This window comes from Rhinopithecus bieti, unplaced genomic scaffold (genome assembly GCF_001698545.2).
Source record: "Rhinopithecus bieti isolate Rb0 unplaced genomic scaffold, ASM169854v2 scaffold_7580, whole genome shotgun sequence".
Taxonomy (NCBI): domain Eukaryota; kingdom Metazoa; phylum Chordata; class Mammalia; order Primates; family Cercopithecidae; genus Rhinopithecus; species Rhinopithecus bieti.
Genome location: NW_016805470.1, coordinates 1657887 through 1680101, shown reverse-complemented (window position 1 = coordinate 1680101; position 22215 = coordinate 1657887). Strand labels below are relative to the sequence as shown.

Here is a 22215-nt window from a genome sequence, read left to right as displayed (position 1 = left end):
CGTCTCTATTTTAAAATACAAAAATTAGCCAGCCGTGGTGGCGGGCACCTGTAGTCCCAGCTACTTGGGAGGCTGAGGCAAGAGAATGGCATGAACCCGGGAGGCAGGGAGCTTGCAGTGGGCCAAGATGGCGCCACTGCACTCCAGCCAGCCTGGGCAACAGAGCAAGACTCCATCTCAAAAAAAAAAAAAAAGGTAACGTAGAGATGTTATCTCTTTACTTCATGGACTTGGGTTCAAATTACAAACTAAAAAGAGAGAATTAGTTTGTATGTGTACACACATATATAAGGAGAAAACACCTGGTTATGTAGCCGTTTTGTTTGCTCAATTTGGGTAAAAGGTTATATACGTTTTTATATAGTTTTGACTTTTGAACTCTGTAGATATTTTATGTATTCAAAACTTAAATCAAGGAGGGAAAAAAACTAAATTAAATACAAACTAAAAAAAGTGAATCTAGGCTGGGTGCGGTGGCTCACGCCTGTAATCCCAGCACTTTGGGAAGCTGGGGCAGGCAGATCACGAAATCAGGAGATCGACCATCCTGGCCAACATGGTGAAACCCTGTCTCTACTAAAAAAAAATACAAAAATTAGCTGGACGTGGTGGTACATGCCTGTAATCTCAGCTACTCAGGAAGCTGAGGCAGGAGAATCGCTTGAACCATGGAGTTGGAGGTTGCAGCAGTGAGCTGAGATCACGCCACTGCACTTCAGCCTGGTGACAGAGTGAGACTCAGTCTCAAAAAAAAAACAAAAAAAAAAACCTATATGTATATGTGCAACAACGGCCATATGTCAGGTGTGTGTAAAAGGACACCTGAGGTCAGGAGTTTGAGACCAGCTGGCCAACATGGCGAAACCCCGTCTCTGCTAAAAATACAAAAAATTGGCCGGGTGTGCTCCGGGCACCTGTAATCCCAGCTACTCAGGAGGCTGAGGCAGGAGAATTGATTGAACCTGGGTGGTGGAGGTTGCAGTAAGCCAAGATCACGCCATTGCACTCCCAGCCTGGGCAACAAGAATGAAACTCCATCTCAAAATTAACATAATTAATTAATTAAAGTAAATAAATCTATGTGTATATCAAAGTAATAACCACACCATAAAAAGTATTTAATTCAAGTAACTTTTGAACATAATCCTCTGCTGGAACCCTGGTTCTAAACAACATCACTGATTGAAGAGAGGAGATTATGAATATGAAATGGGGAAGATGAAGAAAAACCCTTCCAATATTTATTTTATTTTATTTAGACACAGTCTTGCTCTGTCACCCATGCTGGAGTGCAGTGGCACGATCTCAGCTCACTGCAGCCTCCACCTCTTAGATTCAAGCGATTCTCCTGCCCCAGCTTCCCTAGTAGCTGAGATTGCAAGTACACGCCACCATACCTGGCTAATTTTTCTATTTTTAGTAGTAACAGGGTTTCACCATGCTGGCCAGGCTGGTGTTGAACTCCTGACCTCAAGTGATCCACCCACTTCGGCCTGCCAAAGATCAAATGTTGATTTGAATTGGAGATTCAATATAAATTGATTATTTTTAAAAATGTGTATTTCCTACCACTTTCCTTTGAAAGGGACCAGAATAGTAATACCACAGTTGCAGCAAATACCCTTACCTCTGTAGCTTGGTTTCTAAGTACCAGTCCCCACTGCAAGGTATCAGGACTCCTTGGAGAATTAGCTGACTGCGTGCCAGGTCAAGGAAAGTACAAGGTAGGCCTGGTCCATTTTATGCCAATAAAGCGAGGAAGTACTCAAAAGATTAGTGGAAATATATCAAAAGGATATGGGAAGTAGCTTAAGAAGTTCCTGCTGGTCTAATTTGGGACAATTTGGGGATAAGAAAGAACCATGATAATACTGGAACTATGGATTATAACACATGGAATAAAATGTGTGTCCACAGTGATCCTCAAAAACGAAGCGGGGGCCAAGCACAGTGGCTCACACCTGTAATCCCAGCACTTTGGGAGGCCAAGGCAGGTGGATCACCTGAGGTCAGGAGTTCGAAACCAGCTTGACCAATATGGTGAAACCCCGTACCTATTAAAAATACAAAATTAGCCAGGCATGGTAGCGCATACCTGTAATCCCAGCTACTCAGGAGGCTGAGGCAGGAGAATCGCTTGAACCCAGGAAGCAGAGCTTGCAGTGAGCCGAGATCACGCCATTGCACTCAAGCCTAGGTAACGAGCGAAACTCCATCTCAAAAACAAAAAAAAGTGGAAGGGGACAGGATAGCAAAGCCCTTTATAGAAGAATACCAAGTAAATAAGGTTTGATAGAACTAGAAAATAATCGGCTGGGCGCAGTGGCTCACGCCTGTAATCCCAACACTTTGGTAGGCCGAGACGGACAGATCACAAGGTCAGGAGATCAAGACCATCCTGGATAACACGGTGAAACCCTGTCTCTACTAAAAATACAAAAAATTAGCTGGGTGTGGTGGTGGGCACCTGTAGTCCCAGCTACTCAGGAGGCTGAGGCAGAAGAATGGCGTGAACCCGGGAGGCAGAGCTTGCAGTGAGCCGAGACCACACCACTGCATTCCAGCCTGGGCAGCAAGCGAGACTCCATCTCAAAAAAAAAAAAAAAAAAAAAGAACTAGAAAATGATCGTTTTATAACCTTCAGTCTAATACAGTATTTGATTTAGGGAACGATCGATGAATGCTAAAAGCACTAGGTGAAAGACTGTGGAAGAAAAAAAAATATTACTAGTCGTGTACTGTGTAAAGTATCACTCCATAGACTACTGACTCCTTACAAAGGGGGAAAAATACCTTACAATGGAAAGTTCTGGTATACCTATGTTGATCAAATGATGAAATTCCGTGAGACCAGTAATGGGACAAACTGATACCACCCAGTACCTCCTTGATGTGATGCAATGGGAAGGATGCAACACCACCTGGGTATTAATCTCCAAAAATGCATAACCTGAATCTAATTACGAGAATTAGAAACAGACAAATCCAAGTGTGGGACACAAAAGCTCTCACATGTACTCTTAAATATCAACACCATGAGAATCAAACAAACCAAAAGATAGAGGAGCTGTTCAGATTAAAGGAGAATAAAGATTATAAATTTAGGCCAGGCGCAGTAGCTCACGCTTGTAATCCCAACACTTTGGGAGGCCGAGGCAGGTGGATCACCTGGGGTCAGGAGTTCGAGACCAGCCTGGCCAACATGGCGAAACCCCATCTCTACTAAAAAAATACAAAAATTAGCTGGGCATGGTGGTGGGTGCCTGTAGTCCCAGCTACTTGGGAGGCCGAGGCAGGAGAATCGCTTGAACTCAGGAGGCGGAGGTTGCAGTGAGATGAGATCATGCATTTCACTCCAACCTGGGCAACAAGAGCAAAACTCTGTCTCAAAATTTAAAAAAAAAAGGAATGTATCTGTATATCAAAGTAATAACAGACACGTGCCACCACGCCCAGCTAATTTTTGTATTTTTTTTAGTAGAGATGGGGTTTTACCATGTTGGCCAGGCTAGTCTCGAACTCCTGACTCCAGGTGATCCGCCTGCCCCAGCCTCCCAAAATTCTGGGATTACAGACGTGAGCCATCTTGCCCAGCCTAGTGTATGATTCTTGATTGGATTATGGACCCTCCCCCACCAAAAAGGGGAAATTTGAAAGTGGATGTATGTTCGTGCTTCTCCAACTCTGTTGTGCATATGCATCTCTAGTGGAGATCTTGTTGAAAATTAGTTTCTGGTTCAGTACATCTGGGCTGGGGACTGAGGTTCTGCGTTTCTAACAAGCTCCCAGGTGATTGTTGGGAGCCAGTAAATTCCTTGCATGTGATCATGATACTGTAGTTCTGTAAGAGAATGTCCTTGTTCTTGGGAGATGCATACTGAAGTATTTAGGGGTAAAATATCATGATGAGTACAACTAGTTTTCATTTGGTTTGCCAGAAAAAAAAAAAAAATGCCTGTATATATTTAGGGAACATGAAGAAGAAACAAAATGTGCAGGTTAAGATTGACAGTCCTGGCCCAGCACAGTGGCTCACGCCTGTAATCCCAACACTTTGGGAGGCTGAGGCGGGCAGATCATGAGGTCAGAAGATCGAGACCATCCTGGCGAAAGTGGTAAAACCTCATCCCTACTAAAAGTACAAAAATTACCTGGGTATGGTGGCATACGCCTGTAGTCCCCGCTACTCAGGAGGCTGAGGCAGGAGAATCACTTGAACCCGGGAGGCGGAGGTTGCAATGAGCCAAGATTGCACCACTGCACTCCAGCCTGGGCGACAGAGCGAGACTCCGTCTCAAGAAAAAATAAAAATAAAAGATTGACAGTCCTAATTCATCTAGGTCTTTTCTGTGTGTTTTCAAAGGAATGAAGACATTGAGCTGATTCTCTCAGAAAATAGTTTTTCAAGTCCTGAGATGCTACGATCTCGATATTTAATGTATCCTGGCTGGTAAGTATCATCATTGAAAAATAACTAAGATTTTTTTGTAAACCCAATGATTTATTTATTTATAGAAAAAAAAAGGGAGAAGGTGAAAATACCAGATGTGCTCTGCAAGGATGACACATGGCAGCTGGCACGGCCCGCCTATCCAGCAGCTACTGGCCTTGCCAGGAGCCCAGTGCTTCACCTCTTAGGCTCCAAACTGGGAGCCTTCTCAGATGTTTCAATTTAGGGAGTCATCCTGTAGGCAACAAGCACCACTGTGCCCTCTGTTCCTCCAGCACCTACTGAGGGCAAAGTGGCTGGCACAGAACCAGGGAGCTATAACTTTCCCAGGTGAGACTCGCTTCTGACAATACTATCAGTCATCTCTAGGGTTCCCATCTCCTGGGTTCCCTGCTCATATGGCCCAGGGAATGTTCTCTGTAGGATGCTGTACAGCCTGTGGACCTCTCCAGAGAAGAAGAGGACAAAGGAGAGAATTTGCAAAGTTACTGTAATCATACTAATACAAACACACTGAAGCATTTACTGTGTGTGCTAGCTGTTGTTCTAAGACTCCACTCTCTACATAGCAGCTCCTAGCCACATGGCTATTTAATGAAATGTAAATTAATAAAAATCAAAATTTATAATTCAGTCTTTCAACCGCATAGCCACATTTCAAGTGCTCCATAGCTTCCTGTGGCTAGCAGCTACCGTGTCCAATAGTGCAGATCTAGAACATTTCCATTACCCCAGAAAGCTCTGTCGAATAGTGCTGTTGTGAGGGCCTTGTTTGTGTTGTCTTGTTTACACCAATCCTGTGAAGTGGATTCCATTATTTTATCATTTTACAGATAAGGTACTGGGGCAGCAAAGAATTAATGACTTGACAATTTACAGCTAGTAATTGAAAGAACTGGATTTCAAACCAGGTTGAATGGCTCAGAGCTTTTTCTCTTAGGCATCGTGCTACCCTTATTCCTGTATAGAATGGACAATTTGTTTCTGCTATGTTGAAGGTTTAGGGGAAGACCATTGTTAAAGCTTGGCCAGAATTAAACTCTCATGTTTATTTGGATTATCTTTGTTATTCTTACTCACTTTTCCCAAGCAGCTCTCTACATCCTCCATACCACCCCTTATACCACCAACTTTTTTCCTAACAAAAAATGATCTGGCCAGGCGTGGTGGCTCACACCTGTAATCCCAGCACTTTGGGAGGCCGAGGCGGGCAGATCACGAGGTCAGAAGATCAAGACCATCCTGGTTAACATGGTGAAACCCCGTCTCTACTAAAATACGAAAATTAGCCAGCCGTGGTGGCAGGAGCCTGCAGTCCCAGCTACTCAGGAGGCTGAGGCAGAAGAATGGTGTGAACCTGGGAGGCGGAGCTTGCAGTGAGCCCAGATCGTGCCACTACACTCCAGCCTGGGCAACAGAGCGAGACTCCATCTCAAAAAATAAAATAAAATAAAAAATGATCTACTGTGCTGTAAAAAACAAAACCAAAAAAATCCCAGAAGATCAGTATGTAAAATTGAAGGTTTTCAGGCATATTCTTAGAAGGAACCTCTGATTTGAGTCACGTCATACTTAAACAGTGAGTAAGTGGGTCATTTCTTATGCCTGAACAAGGTAATGATATCTTAGCTAAAAATAAACAAATGGAGCTTCTCGGGGGAACCTTCTTTCCAATGGCTACAACCACTGACTCCCTTGCTACCTGAACCTCTGGGTCCTGAGCTCCTGTAATCACCACCAGGTGCCTAGGGAAGCACTGTTCTCCAGTCCTTACTGACTCATGCACAAAAACCTAGCTCAGGGCCCAGACAACTGAAGGCAGGCTAATGCAGGAGAGAGTAGGGTAAGAGGGGCCCATTAGAAGACTGTGAATCTGGCCGGGCACGGTGGCTCACACTTGTAATCCCAGCACTTACGGAGGCCAAGGCAGGTGGACCATGAGGTCAGGGGTTCAAGACCAGCCTGGCCAACACGGTGAAACCCCATCTCTACTAAAAATACAAAAGTTAGCCGGGCACCTGTAGTTCTAGCTACTCAGGAGGCTGAGGCAGGAGAATGGCGTGAACCCAGGAGGTGGAGCTTGCAGTGAGACGAGATCGCGCCACTGCACTCCAGCCTGGGCAACAAGAGCAAAAGTACATCTCAAAAAAAAAAAAAAAAAAAAAGAATGTGAATCTAGAGTTTAAAACCTTTTCCTCATCAGGAAGATCAGTCCTTATAGAGAATCAGAGATAGAGGGACCCCAGAATTCTCTTTCAGGCCCCCCCTCCTAAGTCCATTTCTAGAAATCAGATAATTTCATCTTTAACAAGATGGCAAGTCATCAGTCTCCTACTCATATCTATATATTACTCCCCTCCCACTTGGGTCAGAGTCACCACCTCAGGGTGAATGGACTTTAGTTCTAGGATGTGCTCCACTCTGTGCTGTGCACACATTCTCTGCCACTTCCCTCCCACATCTTTCTCTGTTCCCATCCACCCTACTCTCAACCTTTTCTGGTAGAACAGCCTGTTTCTAGTTTGGGCAGAAACCTTGCTGCCTTCCCTTGGCCCCTGTAAATTCCTGTAAGGATTCAGATACCACAGAAGCCAGAGGCCAGAGAAACCTTCCCAGTCTCCAAAATGAGTTGTTTGGATGGGGAGAAGACAGGTCAGTCTTGCAAAAATCTTATGCCTACCACCTTACTTTAAAGAAATTACAAAGAATAAGATACTTTCAACAATTTAAAATTCAAAATTGCAGTGCTGTTTTAAAATAAAGGAAACAGGCAGGTGCGGTGGCTCACGCCTGTAATCCCAGCACTTTGGGAAGCCAAGGTGGGTGGATCACAAGGTCAGGAGTTCAAGACCAGCCTGGCCAACATGGTGAAACCCCATCTCTATTAAAAATAAAAGAATTAGCCGGGTGTGGCCGCGGGCACCTGTAATCCCAGCTACTCAGGAGGCTAAGGTGGAGAACTGCTTGAACCTGGGAGGTGGAGGTTGCAGTGAGTCGAGTTCGCACCACTGTACTCCAGCCTGGGTGACAGAGCAAGACACATATCAAAAAAACAAAATTAATTAATTAATTAAAGTGAAGGAAACAGGCTAGGCACAGTGACTCATGGCTATAATCCCAGCACCTTGGGAGGCTGTGGAGGGAGGATCACTTGAGGCCAGGAGTTCAAGACCAGCCTGGGCAGCATGGTGAGACCTTGTCTCTAATAAAAAATAAAAATCAGTTGGGCATGGTGGCATGTGTGGTAGCAGCTACTCAAGAAGCTGAGGTGGGAGGATCACTTGAGTCTGAGATGTCAAGGTTATAATGAGCTATGATCACACCACTGCACTCCAGCCTAAGCAGAGCAAGACCCTGTCTCAAAGAAGATAGGGCAGAGATGTCCCAGTTCCTTCTGTGACAGGTGTACACATCTATATGTACAACCTGTTATGCTGCCTGCAACAAAATGGCAGGGCATAGTTGGAGCCCCTAAAGAAATGGGAGCGGCTGGGCGCAGTGGCTAACATCTGTAATCCCAGCACTTTGGGAGGCCAAGGCAGGCAGATCACGAGGTCAGGAGATCGACACCATCCTGGCTAACACGGTGAAACCCTGTCTCTATTAAAAATACAATGGCTGGGCGCGGTGGCTCAAGCCTGTAATCCCAGCACTTTGGGAGGCCGAGACGGACGGATCACGAGGTCAGGAGATCGAGACCATCCTGGCTAACACGGTGAAACCCCGTCTCTACTAAAAAAAATACCAAAACTAGCCAGGCGAGGTGGCGGGCGCCTGTAGTCCCAGCTACTCCGGAGGCTGAGGCAGGAGAATGGCGTGAACCCGGGAGGTGAAGCTTGCAGTGAGCTGAGATCCGGCCACTGCACTCCAGCCTGGGTGACAGAGCGAGACTCCGTCTCAAAAAAACAAACAAACAAACAAAAAATAGCCGGGCATGGTGGCGGGCACCTGTAGTCCCAGCTACTCGGGAGACTGAGGCAGGAGAATGGCGTGAAACTGGGAGGCAAGCTTGCAGTGAGCCGAGATTGTGCCACTGCACTCCAGTCTGGGTGACAGAGCGAGACTCTGTCACAAAAAAAAAAAAAAAAAAAAAGCAGTGGGAGCAAGGCCAGATGCAGTTGCTCACACCTGTAATCCTAGTACTTTGGGAAGTTGAGGGCGGATCACTTGAGGCCAGGAGTTTCAGACCAGCCTGGCCAACATGGCGAAACCTCATCTCTACAAACAATACAAAAATTAACTGGGTGGAGTGGCGCACACGCCTGTGATACCAGCTACTCAGGAGGCTGAGGCAGGAGAATCACTTGAACCCAGGAGGCAGAGATTGTAGGGAGCCAAGATTGCACCACTGCACTCCAGCCTGGGCAACAGAGGGAGACTTTGTCTCAAAAACAAAAAAAAAAGAAAGAGGCCGGGCGCGGTGGCTCAAGCCTGTAATCCCAGCACTTTGGGAGGCCGAGACGGGCGGATCACAAGGTCAGGAGATCGAGACCATCCTGGCTAACCCCGTGAAACCCCATCTCTACTAAAAAATACAAAAAACTAGCCGGGCGAGGTGGCGGGCGCTTGTAGTCCCAGCTACTTGGGAGGCTGAGGCAGGAGAATGGCATGAACCCGGGAGGCGGAGCTTGCAGTGAGCTGAGATCCGGCCACTGCACTCCAGCCTGGGCGACAGAGCGAGACTCCGTCTCAAAAAAAAAAAAAGAAAGAAATGGGAGGGCATCCTGAGTAAGAGCCCCCCACTGTACCAGAAAGGACCCCCAAACTCAGATGGGGACTGGGAGGCTTCAGAGGCACAAAGGACATCAAGGAACTACTAGTCTAAGGTTATGTAAAACCTTCATCCTCAGAAAGCTCCTGATTTAACTGGGCAGTCATGCTTCCCAGTCTCAAAGTGAAAGAGGCATATACATATTTAAACAAGTTTCTGTGTGCAAAATGTCTTATAAGTAAGGGAGAATTCAAATATTCTAGGATAGGTGGTATGTAGTTCATCTCAAAGTAGCATATAATAATACTCAAAGCCCAAATTATTTGTGCTTACAATTTTTAAAACCTTTTAAGGTATGAAGGTAAATTGAATGCTGGATCAGTCTATCCCCTAATGGTTCAGATCTGCGTATGGTTTGGCCGTCCCTTGGAGAAGACTCGCTTTATGGCCAAATGTAAAGGTAAGCCTTGACTGGGATGTCCCAGACCCTGGAAAAAGGGTACCCCAAAGATAATTCTACCTCCTGGTACCACTTCAGTATTCTGTGTGCTGTGTCTCTTCTTACCTTTTGAAACCAAAAGCAGACAGAGGGATTTGAGGACTGTGGGTGGCCACACAATTTGGTTTCCACTCCAGTGAAAGGGTTTTCCCTCCCCTGGGAACAGTGGCAGAGCCACAGGGGAGCAACAGGGTGTGGCGGGTAGAACCTGTGAACCCTAGACCCTGGTGTATGGTCCCTCCCCAGTCCTTAAAACTCCCAGCTGTGCTGTCCTGAATTTGGCCTGTGCCTACATGTGGGTGACATCTCTGTCCTCTTCCTCCACCAGCAATTCAGTCCTCCATCAAGCCAAGTCCCTTCTCTGGAAACATCTACCACATTCTGGGCAAAGTGAAGTTTTCAGGTAACCAGGGGCTGGGATTTGGGAGCTCTACACCATGGAGTGCTTGCATCTCATGATGTGAGTTTAGAGCCTCTGCTGGTGCTCTGCAGACCACTGATGCCACTCAGACTCTCAGAAACCTTCCCTGCCCTGGGCCTTCACGCCATTAGGCTTGTCCATCAACCCTCTCCCCCGAGGGCCTACTTAGTCTAGGTTCTCCTGTTCCATGGCAGAGGTTTGCTCTCCTCTCCTGGATGACCTGCTCAGGGGCTCTTCTCACAGCTTTTTGACTTTCTTGTTCAGAGCCTTATACTCCACACCTCTTGAGCCAGTCATGGCCTCCTCTAGACCTAAAATGAGGAGCTGCCCAAATGCTGAGCTCTTCAGCTCCAGATCTATTTCTGACCAAAGTCTTGGAGCTTCCGTTTGCCTTCTCTCTTCTCACATGTAGGCCTGAGGATCAGTCGTAGACCTCTGGAGCCCTTGCATCTGATAGTCTGTCCTGGAGTGGGCGTTAGAGAAGGCCTCAAAACAAGTAGGGGTCGGTCAACTCAATGTTGAGGAAGGCTACAGTATTCCAGGGGAAAGAAATAGCATTTGCTATAATCCGGAGGCAGAAAAGACACATTTTAGGAACCAAAAAGCATTTACTGTGACTGGAGCCTGGGAGTAGGGAGAGAGGAAGTGAGTCTGTTAGGGCGTCTTCAGCTGTTATCACAGAACCCTCACTCAGCTAGCAGGTGTTCGCTGTATAACAAGTGAGGCGCTCAAGCAACAGAGCAAGGCCACTGAGGACCCAGGTGTTGTGTGTCTTCGTGTCCTCCCATGCTTGGTGTGTCAGCTTATCTTTCAGGTTCCTGCCTAGGTCTGGGTGTCAAAGCCAGACACTGCATCCAGCCAGTGAGGAGAGGCTGGCTCTTCCTGTGGGTGCCTTTGTCAGTGCAGCGCCTCCTCCCAATTTCTCTGCCAACTCATCTCATTGGATTGCTGTGCCTTTCTGGACCCATCATCCATGCGGGAATTGGTATTAGAAGAGGGAGACGATATGGGGGGTAGGCAACTATCAGTGTCTGCTGTAGGGAACCACTGAGGGCTTCAAGCATAGAACCATCATGGTTCAGATGGGAGAATTACATGGGTCCTTAGCTCATAGCTTTTGCTTAATTTATGTGATCAAATCAGAAACTTCGGCCCCATACCGAAGCCCACTGATCTCAGGCTCCAACAGCCAGCCCCTGCTGCTTCAGAGGTCTTGGTATTTTTGTTTTTCCCTCACCCATCACCTCCTTTTCTTCTTTATTTTTATTTCTTTTTTGGCTGGGTGCAGTGGCTCACGCCTGTAATACTAGCACTTTGGGAGGCTGAGGCAAGAGGATCACTTGAGGTCAGGAGTTCAAGACCAGCCTGGCCAATATGGTGAAACCCCATCTCTACTAAAAATAAAAAAAATTAGGCCGGGCTCGGTGGCTCACACCTGTAATCCCAGCACTTTGGGAGGCCAAAGCAGGCGGATCATTTGAGGCCAGCAGTTTGAGACCAGCCTGACCAACATGGTGAAACCCCGTCTCTACTAAAAATACAAAATTAGCTGGACGTGGTGGCGGGCACCTGTAATCCCAGCTACTCGGTAGGGTGAGACAGGAGAATCACTTGAACCTGGGAGGTGGAGGTTGTAGTGAGCTGAGATTGTGCCACTGCACTCCAGCTTGGGCAACAAGAGTGAAACTCTGTCTCAAAAAAAAAAAAAAATTAGCCAGGCATGGTGACATATGCCTCTAATCCCAGCTACACTCAGGAGGCTGAGGTGGGAGAATCACTTGAACCCAGGAGGCAGAGGTTGCAGTGAGCCGAGATCGCGCCACTGCACTCCAGCCTGGGTGACAGAGTGAGACTCCATCTCAATAAAATAAATAAATAATTTTTTTTTCTTTTTTTCTTTTTATTTTTTGAGACAATGTCTCACTTTGTCACCTAGGCCAGAGTATAGTGGTTTGATCTCGGCTTACTGCAGCCTTGACCTCCCAGGCTCAAGCGATTATCCTACCTCATCCTCCCAAGTAGGTGGGACTATAGGCGTGAACCACCATGCCTGGCTGATTTTTTTTCTATTTTGTGGAGATGAGGTCTTCCTGTGTTGCCCAGGTCTCGACTTCCTGGGCTCAAGTGATCCTCCTGCCTCGGCCTCCCAAAGTGCTGGAATTAAGGTATTAGCCACCACGCCCAGCCTCTTGTTTATTTAGATCTGCTATTGACTCTTTTTTTTGTTCAAATTTAACCTCTCTTTTTTCTGGATCTTTTCTCATCCTGCCTTTTGGGGAGCCCTTGCCCACTTCTTGGGTTTCCAGTCACTCATAGTCCTCATCTCCTTAGCATGTAACACTTTTTCCCATTCTCATCTGTGTGACCTTCATGCAACAGTGCTGTACTGTTTTTTGTCTGTTTTGTTTTGTTTTTGACACAGGGTCTTGCTCTGTTGCCCAGGCTGGAGTGCAGTAGTGCGATCCTAGGTCACTGACTGCAGCCTTGATCTCCCGGGATCAAGCTGTCTTCCCACCGCAGCCTCCCAAGTATCTGGGACTACAGGAACACACCATCACACCCAGCTAATTTTTTTGTTGTACTGTTGTCTGTACCCTCCTCCCTTGGCCTTTAAGGCCTCTGTTGAGAGCCCCCCACTTCTACCCCCACTTCTTTGCTTTTCCTCAACAACCTCTTCCATAATGGCTATTCCAGCAACCACCAGGGACTATGTGGATGTCTCACGCTCAGGGTCTTACAGACTTTCAAATGCCACAAGTGCAGAGTCAAACTCTTCCTCTTCTCCCACCTATAAACCTTTTTTTTCTCTTATGTTTCCCTTCTGGGATAATAGTGTCCACCTGATCACCCAGATCAGCCAAGCCAGAAACGTATTTTGTTCCTCTCTCTCTCTCTTACTCCATCCTTTCCTTTCCTTTTTAAAAAACAAATGAAAACAAAACAAAATGGGGTCTCCCTCTGTTACCTAGGCTAGAGTACAGTGGCGCAGTCTCGACTCACTGCAGCCTTGAATTCCTGGGCTCAAGTACTCCTCCTGCCTCAGCCTCCTGAGTAGCTGGGACCACAAGCATAAGCCACTGTGCCCACCTACTCCATCCTTTCTAAGCTGCCACCAGTCACATCAGTTCTCTCTCCTGCATTTTCTCGTGAATCTGTCCCAACCATCTGCATTGTCACACTCTTAGCATAGCTATATCCTTTCAAGGCAGGCTCTCAGGGACTAATGTATATTCTCCTTACAGACTCTGAGAGGACCATGGAGGTCTGCTACAACACACTGGCCAACTCCTTGAGCATCATGCCAGTTTTGGAAGGACCCACACCACCACCGGACTCCAAAAGTGTATCTCAAGACAGCAGTGGGCAGCAGGAGTGCTACCTTGTGTTCATCGGCTGCTCCCTGAAGGAAGACAGCATCAAGGACTGGCTGCGGCAGTCAGCTAAGCAGGTGGTTTCCAGAGTCCAGACAGACCTGACACAGATGTGACCAGACACCTCAGAGCTGCTGCTGGCCCTGAGAAGCCCCGCCACTGCCTCCCCACTGGGCTTCCCCTCCCTGTCCCAGCCAGCACTTTCAGGGACACTTTGAGAGAGGGAAGAAGCCACTCAGAGCAAATTCCAGGCAGGCCTGCTATGTTGTTTGCTCTGTGAGCCAGGTTCTCTGCAAGCTTTGGGTGCTAAGCCTTGTAGCACAGCATTAGGAGTTTAGTTCATCTTAGAACTCTGGGAATAGAGTTAGCTGGGGCCTGGGTCTTCTGTAGATGCTCACTAGGGACCTGTCTTTATACTGAGGCATGGGCTACCTCACTTGGATAAGCTTCTAAATGGTTCTTGACTATGGGACCTCAGGCTGCCCCTTTGTCTGCCTCTCATTGGTAGGGTTTAGGGATAAGAATCTACAAAGAGGCACGACCATTCCCATTTATGAAAACACTGGGCTGTCCTCTGCTGCTTGTTCCCTGCTGGCTCACAGGGCTGTATGATGGGAAAGTGGTTTTCTCAAAGAGCAGACAGGCAGAATATTATATCCAGGCCATAATGCACATGCTTTTCCCCGCTGCTGGGATCTTAGTCGTGTAATAGAGCCCAGAGCCCTCCCCTGCCCATGCACTCCATGAGTTCTGCTGGGACCTGACCCTCCACTCCCCATCTCTGCAGAAGCCTCAGAGGAAAGCCTTGAAGACCAGGGGTATGCTGACGCAACAGGAGATCAGGAGCATCCATGTGAGTGCCTTACCCTGGCTTCTCCCCTCAGTGGCCCAGGGCTGTCCTTGGCTTGCATAGCTCTGTATTTTGGATTCTCTGAGTGAGGAGCTATTTCTAGGACATGGTAGAGGTCTTGCTTCTCCCAGGCCACAGAAAGAAGCTGGGTACAGAATTCTGGCCTTTGTAGCTTCAGTGAGGAGGGTGCAGGAGACCTCTGATGTGACCTGGGCATCAGATTGAGTAGAGCCAGTACTTGTGGGAGAAGCTGATGACCAGAGTCCCTGCCTTGGCACCTTGTTCAAGCAACTGCTGAAGACCTATGTTACAGATGAACCAGCTAGAGCCCAGGCAAAAACTGTCTAGATCCAGAAGCTGCTCATAGGAAGGTTGTGGAACCTGAGGCCAGGATAAGAAGCTGATTGGAGACCCCCTTGATGAGCCTCCCAGCCTCCAGGCTCTGACCCCCAGCCTCTGCCTCAGTCGCCATGCCCACTGGGGCCTTTTCCTAAGGGGTTTGGGGACAAAAAGCTAAAAAGGACACAGAGTCTGTGTCCCCAGGATGGACTGTGTCACCAGCCCCAGTAATGAGCAGGTGGGGCAGGAAAGTATTCTGAGACTCCAGGAGCCCCTGCTTTCGATTTGAGAAGGCCCCCTTCATGAACAGCTCCTATAGGCCCGGACAACCCTGGATGCTCCTGGAGAGGACAACATGGGCATAAGGTAGTTCTTATAATGTATGTTCCCCTGGAAGCCAACCATGAACAACGAGTTAAGTACAGCTAGTTTATTTTGGAAGTGATTCTAGGAGACACTAAATAGGAAAAAGGAGGATGAAAGGGGAGGGGGATCCAGCCAATAAAGAGAGTGTTCATGGCCGGGCACAGTGGCTCACGCCTGTAATCCCAGCACTTTGGGAGGCTGAGGTGGGATCACTTGAGGTCAGGAGTTCAAGACCAGCCTGATCAATATGGTGAAACCCTGTCTCTACTACAAATACAAAAATTAGCCAGGCGTGGTGGCACATGCCTGTAATCCCACCTACTCGGGAGGCTGAGGCAGGAGAATTGCATGAATCCAGGAGATGGAGGTTGCAGTGAGCCAAGATCATGCCACTGCACTCCAACCTGGGTGACAAAGCAAGACTCCATCTCAAAAAAAAAAAAAAAAAAAAAAAGGCTGTGTTCACACATGAGTCCCACTGCGTGCCATAGGAGCTTCATCCCACTAGGACCTCCCAGAACTCCTCACCTGAGAGGTGGGGAACCACCTCAGGCAGGGCTTGAGGGTTGCTGGGGGTATTAGCTTCCTAGCTCCTCTGTCTTGCTAGGGAAATAGACTTGTTTGTTTTTAATGAGTTAGTGAAGTATAGAAAGTAGTCAGATAATTATTACAGGACTCTTTTTTCCTACAGGTAAAACGCCACTTGGAACCCCTACCTGCAGGCTACTTTTATAATGGCACCCAATTTGTTAACTTCTTTGGTGACAAAACTGATTTTCACCCCCGTATCCTTGGAACAGCGTGGTCCCTGTGTGGAACCCAGGCAGTGAGACTGGGAGTGTGTGAGCCTGTCTGTAAAGCAGTTGTCTGCTAGAGCCACGCATCTGAGCCCCAGTAGCAGGCTGGGCTCTGCATGTCTACTGATGGGCCGGGAATGCACAGGGGCAAACCTCAGGGGTAAACTTTTCATTTCAATCTCTAAATAACTGTTAAAGTTAAATTGTTCCTTTATTGACTGGTTGCTAATGTGACTCTGTGGGTTATGGTTTGTTGGTTTTGTCTTTTTTCTTTTTTTTTGAGATGGAGTTTCACTCCTGTTGCCCAGGCTGGAGTGCAATGGCACAATCTCAGCTCGCTGCAACCTCTCCTTCCTGGGTTCAAGCGATTCTCCTGTCTCAGCCTCCCGAGTAGCTGGGATTACAGGCGCTTCCCACCATGCCCGGCTAATTTTGTATTTTTAGTAGAAAAGCGGTTTCTCCATGTTGGTCAGGCTGGTCTCAAACTCCCGACCTCATATGATCCTCCCGCCTCGGCCTCCCAAAGTGCTGGGATTACAGACATGAGCCAAACCCTGCCCGGCTTAGAGACGAGGTCTCGCCATGTTGCCCAGGCTGGTCTCAAACTCCTGGGCTCAAGTGATCCGTCTGCCTCAGCCTCCCAAAGTGCTAGTATGGCAGGCGTGAGCCACTGTGCCCAGCCTGTGGGTTATAGTTTGGATGCAGCTGTGGTGATATCCTAAAGTCTGTAGTCATCAGAGTCATGATTAAAAGTTGAAGACAGCATGATTACAACAGTTAACCTGTGAAAAGATGGATAGGGCTGAAGCTGAAGGACTCAGTTCTAGGACCTCATTAACATCCCTGTGACAACAGCCGTCGCATTCTTTGTAGCTGTGGTGCTGCCAGTATATACAAGGAGTCCATCAGGTACCCTCTCTATGGGCCAGACACTCACTTCCTCAGCAAACCCCCCCCACCGGCCTACAGGCCCCTCTGGGCTCAGGCAGGCTCCCTTGTCCTCCAGGCTCAGAGCTCTCTTCCTTAATGAGATACCAGTCATGGACCAGTTCATGAATGACTACGTCGAAGAAGCCAACCGGGAAATTGAGAAGTATAACCGGGAGCTGGAACAGCAGGAGTATCATGACCTGTTTGAGCTGAAGCCCTAGAGGAAGGCTGGGCCCTTATATCCTGCAGAATGTCCACCTTGGAGATGGATTGGAGATGGATGAACGGGTGTCTTAACCTCAGCTCTCCTGGAGGCCTCTCCCTAAGGGGCTGTCTTTGTTCTCCTTGGCCTATGTGTCCTGGCTTGAGTGCATGTTGTCTTTATTCCCTGTATAGCGCTGAAGAGCATCACCTGCACCATTGATTTGGGGGGTGGGGGGAATACTCAAGGATGAGCAGATGGGGCCTGCCTGGCTACATGTGCAACTGGTAGTCCAGGAGCTCTGGGTTTCTGATAACAGGATCTCCTTTGGGTTCTTGAGGTTGGGGAGAAGCGTTAGGATTGTACGGAGGAGTGGGTGGGACTTGGAAGGAACCCTGGCTGCCTGAACTGTGGCCATATCTGGGAGGCAAGGCCACCACAGGCCTCAAGCCTCAGATGCTGCTCCACAAGAGCCATCTTCCCCAGTGGAGTGCCTGCCTCCCCTGCTAGGCCCCTTTCCCTGCAGGAGCTGGCCCTACTGGCCGTGGGCACAGTCCTGGGAGGAGCAGCACAGCCTTGCCCAGGCCCAGTCCACAGAGCCAGCAGCTTGGGTTGAGATGAATAATGTGTTCACAAATGAGGGAATTTCCCTTCTGGACTAAACTGAAGAAGAAACTTGTTGCTTTCCAGAGGTGTGTGGCTCTAAAGTTGACATCAGCTTTCTCTCTTGTGGGTGGTTCTTGAGCTCTCCTGTCACATCATTCGGGTGTCCTAATGTAGGGACAAGAGGAAGCCTGCTGCTCAGGCCCCCTGGCGAGGCTTCACCTCACTGTGGAAGAGGGCATCCTGCAGCTGGTTAGTCTTAGGCCTGGTGGCTGATCACTTGTGGGGTCAGTCTCCAGCACCCAGCACTCCCACAAGCCTTGCCAGGGAAGGCCTGCTTTTCAGCCACAAACTTCAGGAAACTTACCCCCGACTCCCCAAAGCATTGTTGCTGGCCCTGGGCTTGTGTGGCTCCTGAGGATTGGGAATTTCAAGTAATTGCAATACCTAAGTTAGATTCCTTCCAATGGCATTGTTTTCAGCTGGACCGTAAAGCAGAGGGGAATTACAAATGTATCCCATGCCTGACCTTCATAATTGGTGTGAGGGACAGGGGAGTCACAGCCACTGATATTTAGGTGATGTCTCTTAGGACTTCAGTGCCTCAGCTACCTGAACTGTAAATGTTTTCTGAATTTCACATATTTTTTTTTTGCATGCCTTAGGAAGAAGCACATAGGTAAAACCAGCAGTTTCCAGTAGTGTAGGGAGTTTTTGAGCAAGGCCTCTGGAGCAGCGGACAGACAGGATGGAGCACAGGTAGTCTGTGTGCCTGGTCACACAGAGGCCTGCATGCAAGTAGCAAAGCAACTCTCAAGGGCTTGGCAGTAAAATATATTAGGAAAAAAAAACAATTTGAAGCCAAATGAACAAAACTCCAGATACCATTAAGGAATTTTGCATCAAGAAGGACTTCTGAAAAGACACACGTGCTCCAGTCCCAGCTCCAAAAGCCACTGGTGACAAGGGCCCCTCTGTGGAACCTAAGTCTGGGAGCCCCCTGACTTCTGGCTGGCCAGAGGCTGGGGTATGTCAAGGGCTTGCCTCTGCTTCAGAATCAATAACACAGATCTTAAGTGCAATTGATTAATAAGCAATGAGTTACTGTAGCTTCCTTTAGCTCTACCGAGCTCTTTTTAAAAACTCAAACTTGAGCAGCCTTAGAAAAGGGGTTGGGGGGTGGGAACCACAGGCCATTTCTCTAAGTGGGCTGCTGTGAAGTTTTAAATGAAAGCTCTAGCTTTTAGGAGCTTGAGCCATTTCCTGACTGCACTGGCCTGGCAGTCTGGCTGCTGCACAAGAGTTTTTAAAGAGGGGTCGGAGCCCACCTGTGAGAGTGGGTCTTCTCACCATGTGGGGCTGTACTACATGGTGGTCTTGGTTTCTGTTCATAGAAATGCTCTCTCACCAACTTGCCCCACTGTCCCAACTCCTCTCCTCTTAGAGAAAAAACTGTGATTACCTCAACTTGAATATGAAACTGTGATTGAAAAAAAGTCAAAACGTTAAGAAGCATCAAAGCCAAAAAGGCAAAACTGGCTGAGGCCTCTGTCGATGCTCCTCAGCCTACTTGGGAACGTGAAGGGGAGGCTGGTGAAAGGGCATTCCTGGGGCCACTTGCTCTGCCCCACTGATAAGGCACACCAGCGGTGCACTGTGTGAGCTCTTTGAGGACTGAGGCCAGGGGATGCCTCCTGGAATCTTCCAGGCCTCTCTGTTCTGTTAAGTTCAATATCCACTTGATTCCTCCAGACGGCACTCCCAGGTCTGGGGAAGCAGGGTCTTCCACTGTCTCCAAAAGAATGGCCATGACACTGCTTTTGACTATAGAAGTGGATCCAGGGACCCAGCAAAGACAGCGGGGGTGGGTTCCCAGGGACAGGCAGTCCTCCAGGGGCTTATGTGCTTTTTGCCAACTTTCCTGTTAGCAGCTTCAGTTTATATCACCCAGAGTGTGTGGGATAATGTTGAAGTCGCTGAAGTTATGGGTTATTTTATGTTTTGACATGGGATTTTTCTGTTTTCGATTGGAAGAAGGAGACAGAAATTGGAGAAAATGGGATTATTATCCTAGGGAAGGGCAAGGAGTCAAGTTGGCACCTCTGAGCCCTGGGGGCTCTCTGACCTGAAGCCTGGACACTGGGCCCTTCAGGTCACAAGAAAAAGTTCCCTCCTAAATTCTGTTAGGATTTTGGAGAATTTTTGCACAGTAATAAGCTCCAGGTTGCTCTTTGGGCTTCTCAAAAGGGAAAAGTTCAATTCAAAGATTGTAAACTACAAAGTATTCCAGCAGTGTTGCTGATCTAGTTGGATAGTTGTACCTCAAAAAAGTAGGTGAGAACTGGCTTCCTCATTGTCCCAGGGTGTCAAATACTAATGACATAAGAGCTCACTTACGTGCCAAAATTCACTTTTATACTAGTTTTTCAGTGCTTAAATATTTGTAACTTAAATTTTAAAACTCGTATTTACAAACACTACTGTAACTTCAGTGAAACTGAATTGTGTGATTGAAGCTTTTTGCTTATCATAGTATTTATTACACTACTTAATTCAGTAAATATATAAAAGTAGCTTTCAATTTATTTTTATATTATTTTACATGTTTTTACCTGCAGTTGTGTATGTGAATTTACCTCGGTAATTGAGATGTCATGCTAAGGACCAATAAACTATCACTGAACAAGCAAGGACTCCAGACGATGCCTGTGCCATACACTCAGTCCCATGGTGCTCCTGGAGCGGGGGTGAGGGGGGCCGGCCTTCAGCCTCACCTGGACGCCTCTGCTGGGGATGCTGTGGGGAGTCTTCGGAGCTCACACTCCCTCTCTAGACGCCGGAGCAGCCCGTGGAGAATAAAATTCATCGGAAGAAAACACACTGGCTTGCGGGGTGGGAACTTGGGGAGTCCCAGAACTCGGGGAGAGGCTCAAGGAAGCCGGCTATGGGAACGGGGCTCTCCCGGGCCCTCCTGCCCCGCCCGGGTCCCTCACCCTTGTCTTAGGCCGCGGTGCGGGGGTGCCGGTTCTTGGCCCCAGTCTGCCGCGGCCGGGCTGCAGTAGGAACCACACCTTTCCAGCCTGATCGGCGCGTTTCCGCGCAGTGAAAGCTCGGCGAGGTGGCTCCTCGGTCCTACTTTATACATGGGGACGACGGGAGGCGCTGACGGGTCAAATGGGACGGATTTGGCGCCGCGCGTTGGAACCGCAAGTTCTAACGGGGAGGTTTGCCGGAGCCCTTGGAGCTCTAGAGGAGAGACCAGAAATGCATCAGCTGTCCCCGTGCAAGCTGGAATTCCACTCGCCAGGCGGTTCCTGCCGCACGTGGCACGGGCCTCCCAGCTGACCACACCCCGGGCCCCCGCCGGCCGCGCGGGGAGGTGGGGAAAAGGGGCGCCCGCCACCAGTCCATAGACACCTTGCTTCCTGTCAACCAGTCGCTGGGTGGGACAAGGGGAAATGCCCAACTGGCCAGATGTGGAAGCTGGCCCGGGGGGAAGGGTGTAGCCTCTGCAGATAGCTTCAGGTGACTGGGATGGTGGTCTTAGGTTTGGAAGTTCCTTAAGATAATTAGTCCTGTCCAAACCAAATGCAAATCTGCACGGGAAGGGCCTGGTAGACTTGAGGGAGGGAGCCGGCAACAATATTATCCTTTCACAACCTCTTCCCCAGAGCCTCCGGCATCCCCATCCTGCAGGCCAGGGTTTGAACTTTGATGGAGTGCCTGTGCTTACATTATGGCAAAACCTCTAGGGCTTGGGGATTAATCCCTAGGAATTGCCAGAGCGATGGGGAGACAGTAAATGGTGAAGGGCTCTCAGAAGGACTTAGAAGCCAGGAAACCTGAGGATGGGGAAGGGATCCCATCTTCCACCTGGAGCCCTCAGTAGGGACAGGGGACTACTGAAACCCTAGTGCTGCTTACCAGAGTAGGAGCCCCAGAGTCAGGGAATCCTGGCAGAATCCATCGTGGAAAGTGATTTAGAGCAGAAGATCTCATGTGGAGCTACTGAAAATTAACACCAGTGTTAATCTCTATCCTACACTCTAGGGATAAGTTATACCCAAAGAAGACATGACCATGTGACCCACTTCCAGCCCATGACAGAAAGCTTGGTTTCTGTAGGAGTCCCGACTAGTACCAGATACAAGTCAGCCGGGCCCAGGCACTAATATGTCATCAGAACCCTCTATCTTTGGTGGCTTCATTCTTCCCCTGCAGCAAGCTTCCTCTACACCACCAGCAGCACCAGGGTCCCAAAGGCAAGGATCACATTCTCATCCCTGAATAGTTACAATGGTCAGGAGGAACGCAGTTTTCTGATTAGCCTGGCCTTGGGTCTCTGTGTGCTTCCATGGGCCCCCTAATACCAGGCCCATCTGAGAGGTGGCCCCCTACAGAAGGGCTTACTCCCCTAAACCAGCATTACACATCTCCCTGCAATTTCTGCGCTTTTCTGATAAGTCAGACACCTACTTGATTTTTTTTTTGAGAGTCTCGCTCTGTCGCCCAGGCTGGAGTGCAGCGGCGAGATCTCACTGCAACCTCCACCTCCTGGGTTCAAGCGATTCTGCTGCCTTAGCCTCCTGAGTAGCTGGGAGTGGCACATGCCACCACGCCCAGCTTTTGCTTTTTTTTTTTTTTTTTTTTTTTTTTTTTTTTTTTTTGTATTTTTG

At 48.4% G+C, this 22215-nt stretch overlaps 1 protein-coding gene across 2 annotated transcripts in view; it reads left to right on the top strand.

Moving 5' to 3' along the window:
- Positions 1-20225, top strand: part of DNAAF9 (dynein axonemal assembly factor 9) — a 91492-nt gene extending 71267 nt beyond the window's left edge. For both annotated transcript variants that reach the window (XM_017872610.1, XM_017872611.1), the window contains exons 21-27: positions 4364-4450; positions 9515-9621; positions 9989-10063; positions 13324-13529; positions 14240-14305; positions 15699-15792; positions 16843-20225. In XM_017872610.1, the coding sequence (XP_017728099.1) occupies positions 4364-4450; positions 9515-9621; positions 9989-10063; positions 13324-13529; positions 14240-14305; positions 15699-15792; positions 16843-16955 (748 nt within the window). In that variant the 3' untranslated portion in view covers positions 16956-20225. The remainder of the gene's footprint in view (positions 1-4363; positions 4451-9514; positions 9622-9988; positions 10064-13323; positions 13530-14239; positions 14306-15698; positions 15793-16842) is intronic.
- The last annotated feature ends 1990 nt before the right edge of the window (positions 20226-22215 follow it).